Raw genomic sequence first — 13,428 nt, 5'->3', positions numbered from 1 at the left:
GTTGATGCAAGATGGACTTGTGCACTATAGGCCTTATGGAAAATATTTGGATTTAATCTTTACCAATTGTATCCTTCAGTTGTAAGATTACAAATCCACTTGCCAAATCGCCAATAAGTATGGTTTTATGACCATCAAATGATCAATGACATTCAAAATGATGATAATAACTCCAAAACCATGCTTACTCAATTCTTTATACTAAACTATTTGGATGTAGAAGCAAGACATTATCTATACACAGAAATTCCAAAACATTATACTTGAGACAAAAGTAGTAAAGAATGGAACCGAAGGAGGGTTTTAGGTCGAATGTACACAATATCTCCTCAGAGGGAGATAAATTTTACCTACGTGTTTTGCTTAATCATGTTCAAGGCCCAACCTCTTGGGAATACCTACTTACAGTAAATGGTACTTGTTTCCCTAATTTCAAGCAATCAGCTCAGGAACGAGGTTTTTTAGAGGGACACGATAGTATTCGTCAGTGCTTAGTTGAGGCTTCAAATTTACGAAAACCTATTGCATTAAGGAGATTATTTGTTACAATATTGGTGTTCTGTGAACCTACTGATGTTAGAAGTCTCTCAGAAGAGTTTCAAAGTTATATGGTAGAAGATTACCCTTCAACAAGCTCTACCACCATAACTAACTTCACAAATAACCTTCTTAGAGATTTGCATGACCTTTTGCTTATTCATGGAAAACAAATCTCAGATTTTGACTTTCCACATTTACCATTACAGGATCCCGAAGATGATGAATTATTCAAGAATAACTTTCGTTCCAAATTTCTCATCATGATTTGGATTTTGTGGGAAGACTAAATTCTGATCAATCAATTGTTTTCAATACCATCATGAATGTCATTGAGCGTAGATATGGTATAGTTTTTTGTGTGGATGGCCCTGGAGGAACGGGTAAGACGTTCCTTTATCGTGCTTTAATTTCAAGATTAAGAAGTATCAGAAAATTTGTCCTAGTAACAGCCACCTCTGGAATAGCTGCGACATTATTATTCGATGGTCAAATTGTGCATTCATGCTTTAAGATACCTCTAAACCCATATTCATCATCATATGCTCAATCAACAAACAATCTGATCTTGCAAAACTAATTACACAAGCATCAACAATAGTGTGGGATGAAGCACCAATGGTAAACAAATATGTTTTGGAAGTAGTAGATCGAACATTGAGAGATATTATAGGTTGTGATGCTCCATTTGGGGGGAAAGTTGTAATATTGGGAGGAGATTTTAGACAGGTACTTTCAGTGATACCAAAAGGTAATAATACATAAATGATAGATGCATGTATTGTTAAGTCTCCTTTGTGGGCATATACAAATGTCTTACATTTGCGTCAAAATATGCATTCATTGCAAGACCAGAATTTTGCTAAATATCTTATGAGGATTGGAGATGGTGTTGAACCAACAATTCATGATGATTTGGTAAAAATACCTCAAAAGATGACAATAAGGTGGGAAGGAGATGATTCAATACAACAACTCATACAAGTAATATTTCCCAATTTGGGAAGTCATGGATGGGATGGTTCTTATATGTCATAAGGAGCTATACTAACACCCACAAATGAGAATATTCAGAAACTAAATGATATAATTATCAATCATTTTCCGGGAGAAGATCATAATTTGTTATCATTTGATGAGGTTGAAGGAGACACAAACAACTTATACCAGCAAGAGTACTTAAACTCCATTACTCCTGGTGGTTTACCCCCACATGTTCTCAAGATAAAAAAGGTGCACCATTGATGTTGTTGTGAAACATAGATCCGAAAGTTGGCTTATGCAATGGGACGAGGTTACTATGTCATGGGACTTACATGAATTTGTTAGATGTGGAAGTCCTAAGTGGCCAACATGATGGACATAGAGCTTTTTATGCCTAGGATTAAACTTAAAACTTCAGACAATGTGGGACTCCCTTTTGTTCTTGTAAGAAAGCAATTTCATGTGCGATTAAGTTTTGCACTCACAATAAATAAGGCACAAGGACAAATCATTCCCAATATAGGGATTTATCTTCCTAAACATGTCTTTGGGCATGGACAATTATATGTTGCTCTATCAAGAGGGATTTCGGAATCTACCACAAAAATTCTTATTAAAGAAGGAACAATTCAAGGGGAGAAGGGTGATTTCACAAAGAATATTGTCTTTAAAGATATTTTATTGTCTTGATTTTATGTTCTTAATGCTACTACATATCTCTACATTTATGTGAGAGTCATACTTCTACAATAACTAATGATTGTAAGGAACAACCCAATGATTCTCAATAATCGCACATCTATTGATACTCATAGGTTCATCATGTCGATTTTTACTTTCTGGTGTACATTCACTATTTCTTTTTCACTCACAATGTTTTTCCTTCATAACGTAGTTTTCCTTCATAAGATATAATATGAAGAATAGACTATTATTCGTTACTTTCATGCAATAAAAAATTTATTCTTCTTTACCTTACCCTATTATTTTTTTTCTAACTCAAATGACATTTAATGTACATATTTCATATTTACTTTAACAAATCTCATTACATCACACAAATTACCTCTCAAATTTTACCCACAATAATATGGACATTTTAGTATTCACTATAATGGGACATTGTGGTTTTATTATTATTCAATAACAACACTCTAAAACTGTAATTGTTTGTCATTTTCATCGTACAAAAGAAAACTCATTATTCGGTTTATCATATCTATTAATTGTGCAATCATTATTACAAATAAGAATGCAGTTCACAAACATTTCATGACGATCTTACATATTATGCTCTAAACATGATAAATTTATTTAAATTGTTTCACCCTAATTATACACTTCACCTACAAAAATAATTGCGAGTCACTCAATTATTTCAATGTTCAATTTAAAAAAAATGAACATTACACCAATTGAGTAAATTACACTAACACTCCCTGGGTTTTAGTGAAATTACACAAACTACCCCTCACTTTTCTACACCTACACAAACCTCCCCTAGTTTTTATACTTCATTACACTAACCACCCCTGCATAAGAAATAAGTGTAATCTTTTAAACAAAAAATGTGATAAATGCAATTAAGTTAACAAAACATGATATATTGGGTAGACAAGTCTAAATAATATACAAATCAATGTATCTTTATTATTTTTTGTTACAAAATGCATCAATAATTCTAAAGAAATATTGTTTAAATCGCTCTTATAATATAGTGTAACAAATCAAAAATAATAAAGAAATATTGACTCATATTATTTGGACTTATCTCCACAATATATCATGTTTTGTTTAACTTAATTGCGTTTATCACATTTTTTGTTTAAAATATTACACTTATTTCTTATGCAGGGTAGTCATTGTAATGAAAGTATAAAAATTATGGGAAGTTTATGTAGGTGTAAAAAAGTGAGGGGTAATTTGTGTAATTTCACTAAAACTCATGGGTGCCAGTATAATTTACTCTAAATTATATTACATATTTGAAATATTTAACATCAAATACTATATTTAACATTTATAATATACACGATACACGTTACAAACGATCGAAAAGTGGGTTGATAGGCACGGTAGTGTCTGTCAACATGCTAGTACTAATAATGAATAAAACTTATACAAACGTATACATTTTTATCTAATTATTATTATTATTATTTTGGAAATAAAATTTAATTTGGTTGGCTTAGTCATCAAATGAGCATGCTTTTGCATTAACCACTTGTGCATGTAGTTTGTTAAAGGAGGGAACGCACAGGTTTCAAATAAGTATAAATATATTTTTGGTAAACTTGAGGTGTTAGAATTATAAGACTCCAATAAGCTGGTATAACTGGGGAACCGTTATTAAAGCATTTTTGCATTGCTTCTTTTCAAGCAAAGGCTTAAAGTTATGAACAATAGAGGATCTTTTGGTCGTGGCTCTAGACGTGGTGGTCGGGTATGTAAGTTTCTTTAGTACTGTTGTCTACGTTTAGTGAAGTCTTTCATCTTGTCACCGTTAGAACCGATCAAAGAACATTTTTTGAATTTGGATAGTCAAAGAGTTTTTGGACTTGGACATAGAACTTATTAGTTCTAGTTGCTGCCTTAATATTGAAGTATTGAATAGCTTGTTCAACAAGAAAAGAAAAAGGATTTGATATTTTCTCTCACTTTTCTTTGCCATAACCTGTTGTGTTTAAAATTCTGCAACCCATGTTGGTTTCTTTCTGTTTGGTTCATTTTCTTGGATGAGGAGGTGAAATCAGTTACATCCCACGAAAGGGGCAGCGTCATAGTCTTTGTTGTAGCTGATGGGTATGTATTTGGTTAAATTCAATCATATTTGAGATATTAGGGATTGGAAGTGTGCCTTGAGTTTGATTAGGAATCTTGGAGTGGCTCAAATCTTTGACTTCTGTTACATTGTCACTTCACTTTTTTCATGTGTGTAATGATGTATTAATTGCTTGGCAAGAACAAAAGTTTATTGGACCATTATGAAATTTGAGAATTCAATCAAAATGTGACACATACTAAAAAAATTTGGACAGTGGAAAACATACATATTAAATTTTATTAGTTGTCAAAATTTTATTGGAATGAGATAGGTTTAAGGACATGTTTTTGGGACAAATAATCTTCATTCGGCATTACCAATTATAAAATTGTATGTCCACTGTCAACCTTAGGGACAAGTTTATCATGTAGGGATAGCAATCAATTTACTCTTTAGGAGAGAGTAAATCATTCAAGACTAAAACATGGCTATACTTTCCCTTCAGCTATGATGATACAATCATGATTTGGTACTATTGACCTGGATTTCTTCATGAGCAATTTGGGACATCAATAATTTCTTATGTCCAAGAATTTGACATGAGAAATTAAATGGAAGAAAAAAGAGTCTCAAAGTTCATCTATTGAATTGCATTTTATTGTTAAGTTCTAGCATATACTCTTGAGTAAAGGGAAAGAAGCAAGTAGCATGCTTTTCTGATTCGATGTCAAAAGGAAATAAACTTCCTGCATTTGTTGTTTGATGACTTGATGCTGCTATTACAGTTATATAATTATTAACCTTATAAATGTAAATATCTTGCAGGTTGCAAGAGGAAGGGGAGTGCTTTATCAATCTTATCCCTTCCAATCAAGAGATGTATATCACTGTGTCCTTTAATATAATAAATACCTAATCATAAGATGCAATTATCATTATTACCTTATAGTGATAAATATCTTGCAGGTTGCTCGAGGAAGGGGACAATTTCATTCAACCAATCCTTCCATGAGGCCCAAATCTGAGGTAAGCAATCAAAAGATGTGTGTATCAACATGCCCTTTAACATAATGAGCACCTAATAAACACAAAGAAATAAAGATGTAAATCACCATTTCCTTTAACATAATAAAGACCTGATGAGGGATTTGTTCTTTCTTCTTTGGTTGTGTAGTCACAGTCATGGAAATCGCCTACGAGTGCAGGATCAAGTATACGTGCTCCACTTAGACGCTCATTTGCAGATGTACTTGAACCAGCCAAACTAGCTCCTGATGACTGGTCACCCTTGGATGATGACATTCCGATTGTCCTCCCGGATAGTTCAGACAAAGCTCCAACAAGGGATGAAGTTCATGCATACATTTCGAACACTGTCAAGCACCCCTTTACTAAAAAGAGACTACCAGTGTTTGAAGAAATCTGCAAAGAGAATGAGGAGCAGGATTTCCTCGACCGTCATACATGGCAGCCTCCGAATCCTAGACAGTTTTCAGAAAAATCGTGGAGGCGCGGGGGTTCCAACTGATTCTCCTCCTCAGATACTCTCATTGTCAATAGTCAATACCATAGTTTCTTGACTACATTCATTTTTTTCAAAAGGTGAGTGAATACATTCTTGGTTGGCTATTGGTAAGTTAATGATAGCCATATTATCAATGTTGACCAGACATTTCAGAATAATGACATGCTTATAAGAAAAACAGAGTAAGCATGGTCTGGTTTCATTGAATTAGGTAATACTCTCTTCAAGATATAGACAATGCTGTAATTCTTTCTCATTAGTGAATATTGTAACGTCTGAATATTTCAGGTTCAGTACTTGAACATCATTAGATTTACTTGTACTTTGGTGTTGCACTAACCTCCCCCTATTCCTCATATTAGACCAAAAACCCGAGGAATGTTTAAATAAAATGTCCAATTGCAAATAATTCTACCCGTGATGTACCTTCTGACATCATTAAATTTGTTGGATAAGGAAAAAAATATTTTCTTGAATCTATTCATGCATGCAAGAGGGTGAGCTTGGGGAAACAAAAAGGTTTGCTTAGTTATATGAGTTGAGTTGAATTCATGGAAACAACTTTTCAGCTTTCTGCATAAAACTGTATATATTTTATTCTCCCTATATCTCATTAACTATGTGCCTCGTCCACTCACTGTCCTTTTTTATTCATGCATTCTCCTGGCAGCCTCATGCAACCTGTCAGGGAAAAGGGGTCAAATCCTCTCCATGTAGAGATGATAACAAGTAATAAAAATAAATTTGTAATGTTCTAAATTTTTACTTATCTTGAAATTAGAAAATAACAAAATATTATTTTCCCTCACATTTCAATAATGGATGGCCCATTAGTGGACAAGAATCGCATTTGAGAATATGAGTGAGGGTGAACATGCGGAATACTCTCTAAAATAATAAAAATCATATATATTAAACTTGAGAATAATGTGTCTCCTTGTATAAAGAGATAACTTATCTCCTCTAACTAGTAAAAAATATGACATGTGTGTTATTTTGTTTATTTTTAAAAATAATTTTATAGGAGATAATTCATTCCCATTAAACTTTACATTGTAGAAAACTCCTAAAACTTGGTTCCTTTTGTTATTATATTGTAGGGAGAAAAAAGGATTATTGTAGTTTAAAAATTATAATGTATTAATCAAATTGATCTTTCTTTAAGAATCAATTTAACTCGGGAATGATCAGAAACTTATATGATCAATACTTGATAACTTTTTGAAGTTAAAGATGAATGTAATCAAACTACTAGGATTGAGTTAGTGGTGGAGATTTCAATAACATTATCCTCATGCTATTAGAAATAGAGAAAAAAATATATACACTAAGTTTTGTTTGGGAGTTATGAGAGAAAGTGAATGAAAGGGTTAGGAAGGAGGAAGAATGGAAGAGGAAGAAAATTCTTCCCTTGTTTGAGAGTATAAAATCTAGAAAATGGAGGGTAAACTAGTCATAATATAAGAATATTTTTTTATTTTTCTTTTAAAAATGTAATTAATAATGAAATATATACATATAATTATATATTATTTAGCTATTTTCATATTTTATCTCCAAAAAACTCAAATTAGTAGAATTTTAAAAATAGACACATGAAGAGTTTGGGATACCTTCCAAAACCTTTCTCTCCATTAATTCAAGAGACTTTCCAAAGTCATCTCTTCCATTCCCTCCCCTTCCCCTCCAAACCTTCACTTCCAAACAAAACCTAATAATATATAAATTTTATACTTTATCATTATGTACAGGCACTTCGTGTCTGCCGGCGAATACTGTGTGATACTACATATTCAATTTTATATATTTTATCTTTTTGAATTAAAATGTATTTGTTGTGTTCGGTGTACTTTATATTATATTTTTGTTTGTTTATGATAATGTTTAATTTAAGGTGAGATATGTGGTTAATTAATGTGTTGGTGGTAGTTGCTTAAGATTATATAGTTTTTTTTGTAAAATTTAAATAATGTTAAGGACAATATAGGAAATGAAAATTATGAGAGAAGTTATTTCAAGTTTTGACTTTATATATAGTATAGATATTATTTACTCTTAATATTATATATATATATATATATATATATATATGCTCTTCAAAATATCCCTTGTTTTCTTAGATGGAGTTTGTAAAAATCCATTTGGTTTGTCCGGTCATACCTGATTGCATCACGAAATCCCTCGAGCAGTAAAAGAAAGTCATTAATCATCAACCAACTCAAACCTTATCCAATGACTATTATCACCACCTTCTCCCTCTCTTCCACAAACCCATTCTCCTTCTCCTTTTCTTCCTCTCCCTCCATCAACCGCTTCAGATTCAACCCCCACTCCTCCTTCCAACTCTCCACCCCACCACAACCCAAGCACACCGGCGCCATTATCATCGGCGCCGGACTTTCTGGTCTCTCCGCTGCCACTCACCTCAACTCCCACAACATCCCCTTCCTCCTCCTTGATTCCTCTAACTCCGTCGGTGGCCGTGTAAGAACTGATTCCGTTGACGGCTTCCTCCTCGACCGCGGCTTCCAGATCTTCATCACTGCTTATCCAGAAGCTAGGAAGGTTATCGATTATGATTCCCTCAACCTCTGCAAATTTTACTCTGGAGCTAGAATTTTCTACGGTAACCGATTTCATACTGTTGCTCATCCTATTCGCCATTTCTTCGATTCTGTGAAATCTATTGCTAATCCGATTGGATCGATCAAAGACAAATTGCTTATCGGTTCGAACATTGTTCGTGTTTTGACCAAATCTGATCAAGAGATCTTCGATTCTGATGAGATTGCTACGATTGAGATGCTGAAGAAGCTAGGGTTTTCGGATTCGATTATCTCGACATTCTTCCGTCCGTTCTTCGGTGGAATTTTCTTCGACACGGAGCTCGAAACGACGTCGCGGCTTTTCGATTTCATCTTCAAGTGTCTCGCCGTCGGCGAGAACACGCTTCCGGCGAACGGAATATCTGCGATTCCTGAACAGCTGGCGGCGAGTTTGCCGACCGGTTCGGTTCTTCTGAACTCCGAAGCTGTGTCCATCGATCTGAACCACTCTGAATCGTTGCAGAGTGTGAAGCTTCGAAACGGTGACGTTTTAACGAGCGAGTTGGGAGTTATCGTTGCGGTTCAAGAACCAGTGGCAGTTAACTTATTAGCGGGAAAGAATAATAAGATAAACCCGGTTCAGAGAAAACCGGTTCGAAGCACGGTTTGTATTTATTTCACAGCTAACCGGGATCAGATCCCTCTGGACCCGGTTTTGTATTTAAACGGTTCAGGGAAGGGGATTGTGAATAACATGTTCTTTGTTACTAATGTTGCTCCATCTTATGGCCCACCCAATAAGGTTTTGGTTTCAGTTTCATTGATTGGGTTGTTCGAGAATGAGAGCGATGATGATCTAACCGTTAAGGTAGTTCAAGAACTTTCGGGTTGGTTTGGTGAGGAAATGGTTAGGAAGTGGAAACATTTGAGAACTTATCGAGTCGGGTTTGCACAGCCCAATCAAAGTCCGCCTACGGATTTGAAGAAGAACCCGAGGGTTGAACCGGGTTTGTATGTGTGTGGTGATTATTTGACCTCAGCAACTTTTGATGGTGCTTTGGTGTCTGGAAGAAGGGCAGCAGAATGTTTGTTGAAGGATAGAGTAGTCACTCTTGTTTAAGAAATAAGTTAAGACAATTTTATATAAACTCATAAAATATTTGTTGATAAATTAGATTATTTTTTGGTATAATAAAGAGTATTTTTTTTATAAATTAGGAACTAATTTTTTTGATGTGTGTTTTCTTCCGATTCTTCCTAATAATCAACTTTATATCTTTTGACCTATATAAGGATTTAGTGAGATCTTATACCATTAAACTAATGTATTGTTGGCAATATAATTATTTAAAGGAATGAGTTATTATTTGTATGAATGGGTGCCAATAATGTTTTATGGGTGTATATAGAATTGCCCAAATTTATGATGATATTTTTTGTTTGGTACTATTAAGAATATCATTTCATTCTATATGTAAGGGACCAATCTCTTTCGAGAGGTATAATTATCCCTCCCAACAAATATCACTTACAGGAATCGAACTTTTGATCTTTTAGTTATCTTGTGATCTAGTGAAACCTTACGCTACTAGACCAACAACTTCTTTTAATACCATACATAGTATGTTGCTAGTTGAAAATAACATTTTAAAACATAATGTAGTTTTTGAAACTATTTTCACATACTAGCTCAAGGCTTGACCAACGAGTTGTAGAGAATGGACTCCATCAATAATATATTTGGACACCTGAACACATGAACATGGTTATACTTTCATGACTCTCCTCTTGGTCATCTAGCTCATTATGAGCAAACCTACCATATCTGATTGCTTATACAAAAAAAATCCAGGAATGAAATGGTTTATACAATACTAAAATAAGATAAATAAGTAAGATGAAATATCATGACTAGAATAGGAAAAAATATAACTTAATGAAGTGATCATCTTCCTTTGATTTGTCATTCTTTTTAGACTTTTCAAACCCTTTGCACATATGAGTGAAGAGTTACCACTATTTCTTAATCTCTATACCAAGTCAATAAAATTGCATCTACTAATAAAAGTATGTTAATAATTTTTTTATCATCTATCAAAAAACAATAATCACTATTAGTTGGCACGATTTTATTAGCTTGATATATAGATATATAGAAATAGTTGTATAGAAAATCTACAATTTGTATATATAGTCTTTTCAACAATATAATAAAACTTTTCGACAAGAGAAAAAAATGTATACACTGACAATGTAAAAGTTTTATACACTATTATTTTATCATCCATTATTCACCTTTAATCATCATTGACTATTAAAAATATATAAAAATGAAAGGTTGATGATATACTGATATTGTATAAATCTTTACACTGACAGTGTATAAACAAAAATAAAATACTAGAAAATTAGATAAATTAGGGTGACCACATGATGCATAGATAAAACATTGTTTGTTCAATATTTGTAAGTATTGGAAAGGGATGGAAACCCTATTAGCTAGAAGGAAAGGCTCTTGCATACACAAATAGTATCTGAGTTATGTGGGAGTAGATTAACAAACCAAACGTTCTTGCATTTTACTCATGCTCAATTTTTTTACATCAATTTTTTTTCTAGGACAATATCCTTTTGTTTTTATTTTATCCTTTTGTTTTTATTTTATGTATTTCCACTACAGAAAATGAAGAAAATACACATTTGTTAACAAATACTAGGGGAGTAACACGGACCATTGAGAAAAATTTCGGAAACTTGGTTGATAATTAAAATTTTCAAAGGACGAAATTAGTAGGCAGAAAAAAATTGAAGAACTGAAAATGAGTATCCAATCAATAAATTATTTACTAATATTGGGTAGTTAAGTCAATACATTCTTTAAATATTTTTCTCTATGTGAGGTAAAGGGGATAATGATTCTATGTCCCAAAAAGACAACATCTTCGGCGGATCTTGATCAAAATTTTAGAAGGGGCGATGGTATTTGATTACAATTTATAATTAAAATTAATTGAATAACAAAGATATTTACGGGGAGGTCAAAAATAAAATTTTAACTATTTCCTTTAAAATATAAATCAATATGTAGTCTAAAGGATAAAATAACATGAATTACTTGATAATACAATATATGACTAACGACATATGATAAAAACCACAATAGAAAAAATAAGACGAATTACTTGATAATGCAAGATATGACTAACGACATAGGATAGAAATTTTGTCAAACTTGATTAGCTAACGACACCAAAAATAAAATGTTGATATTGAGATTTTAAACTAATCTTCATTGCTCAATGAAACTCGTTGGATAGAAATTTTGGACAAAAAATATATTATCAAATATTAAATGATTTATAAGTATCTTTAGAATATATTTTAATACATACATAATATCTTTCATCAAGTGTAAAGTCATTCTAAACTCAAATGAAGTCATATTGTTATAAACAACATCAACATCTAAATGTATAAGAGAACTTGATCAATTATATCTAATTTTTAAAAGAACCATACAAGTTGCACTATATTTATTTATCAAGCTACAAATTAAAGAAATATGTGAACTTCAAGTATGTTCATAAAAACGTTAGTCAGGTATAGGTAAAGAGAGTATATCTGCTCCAAAAAGTGTGTAATACTCTATGTGTCACATTTCATAATTTAAAAGTTTAATATTTAAGTATTTTTTAGGCAAATGATACATGAAGCGACACACTTTGTGAGACAACCAATATATTCCCGTAGGAAAATAATAATAAAAAAGTATTCAAAAAAAATAAAAAAAATCCAGGGGGGCAGCTGCCCCCTCCTGTCCCTTCATAGCTCCGCCCCTGTCTTCATGTCCTTAACCAATAACATTTTTCAAAATAATATAAAATATTAATTTATGTTTTTATAAAAAAAGTTCTAATTAAGTAACACATTTTGATTGATTTGATACACCTTTAAGGATATCAATGAGTACAATAGATCTTCTTCCGATAAAGGGGTTGCAACTAGTGCATCGTCACTTCTCGTGAGGACATGTATGGTGAGAGAAAACATGTAACACATCACATTTGCGGACAAGAACATTTTATGGTTTTTGATACTATTATTTAAGATTAAATTTAATTAAACTTAAAATATTAATATATTGTCAGAATCTTATTAGTTATTTATATATGATTTCGTCTTCACACAAGTCTTTCTCATATTGTGGTAGGCAGTTGATGCAGCACGCAGAGTTACGCCTAGTTGCCCCACTGCAACACATGTTTTCTAGCTTAGAATCTCTTCTAACCCTACAACACTGAGATCATTTCTAATACTAAAGGGTTTAATATTGGATAAGTCTTTTGACATGTAGCACATAAAAAATATAAAAATCTAACAATCTAAGTTGTTATTAATTTTTAAATTAAATAATAGAATAAATGAAAAATTCATCTTTTCTAAGGGTCAATTTCACCAGTATACCCCACTTTATATCATTTAATCATTTATAATAGTTATTTTTATATAAACACTCACATATGCAACCCAATGCATTGTATCACCGTGTATGTCACTACATTGAGTCAAACTCCTCTCTATTGGGTTGTGAATTCTTTATGATCGGTGAAATATCAATCATAGGATCTTGAATCCATGATTCTCACAATAATATAAAACAAGGGTGCAATATCATACATGAATCCATGTTTTCTGATATAATCCTTCCGATCTACCTTTTTTAGAGAGTTTTGGTATGATGGTATTCCTCAACCAAATCCTTCATTCCTTTTGAGACCTTCGTTTTCTTTCTGATGGAGAGAGGTGAAAACTGTTTTTGATTTAATATGTTGGGGACCATAATTGTTCCTTATATATTACCTTATAAGGTTCCCAATATCCCTTATGAGGACCATAATTGTTTCTCTCTATTGGGTATTCACTCATTAAGCCAATATATGTTATCAGCTTTTAGAAGTCTATGGGTTGCAAGTAATTAGATCACTTATAATGTAACCCCAGAAATAAGTAGTTGATATAATTGTATTAAATATATGATGCCCACCTTAATTAGAAATTATGAATTTCTAACA

General features: G+C 32.5%; 2 protein-coding genes across 2 annotated transcripts; both read left to right on the top strand.

The window, feature by feature from the left end:
* Positions 1–5,285: 5,285 nt before the first annotated feature.
* Positions 5,286–5,974, top strand: LOC109336906. Its single transcript, XM_019573735.1, has 2 exons — positions 5,286–5,311; positions 5,460–5,974. The coding sequence occupies exons 1-2, from the start codon at positions 5,294–5,296 to the stop codon at positions 5,811–5,813; spliced, it is 372 nt and encodes a 123-aa protein (XP_019429280.1). The 5' UTR covers positions 5,286–5,293; the 3' UTR covers positions 5,814–5,974.
* A 1,974-nt stretch (positions 5,975–7,948) lies between these two features.
* On the top strand, positions 7,949–9,541 carry LOC109336905. Its single transcript, XM_019573734.1, has one exon. The coding sequence runs from the start codon at positions 8,043–8,045 to the stop codon at positions 9,474–9,476; it is 1,434 nt and encodes a 477-aa protein (XP_019429279.1). The 5' UTR covers positions 7,949–8,042; the 3' UTR covers positions 9,477–9,541.
* The last annotated feature ends 3,887 nt before the right edge of the window (positions 9,542–13,428 follow it).

The sequence above is a fragment of the Lupinus angustifolius genome, unplaced genomic scaffold (assembly GCF_001865875.1).
Source record: "Lupinus angustifolius cultivar Tanjil unplaced genomic scaffold, LupAngTanjil_v1.0 Scaffold_1_394, whole genome shotgun sequence".
Taxonomy (NCBI): Eukaryota; Viridiplantae; Streptophyta; class Magnoliopsida; order Fabales; family Fabaceae; genus Lupinus; species Lupinus angustifolius.
The sequence above is the reverse complement of the archived record's forward strand: the minus strand, read 5'-3'. Positions and strand labels throughout refer to the sequence as shown.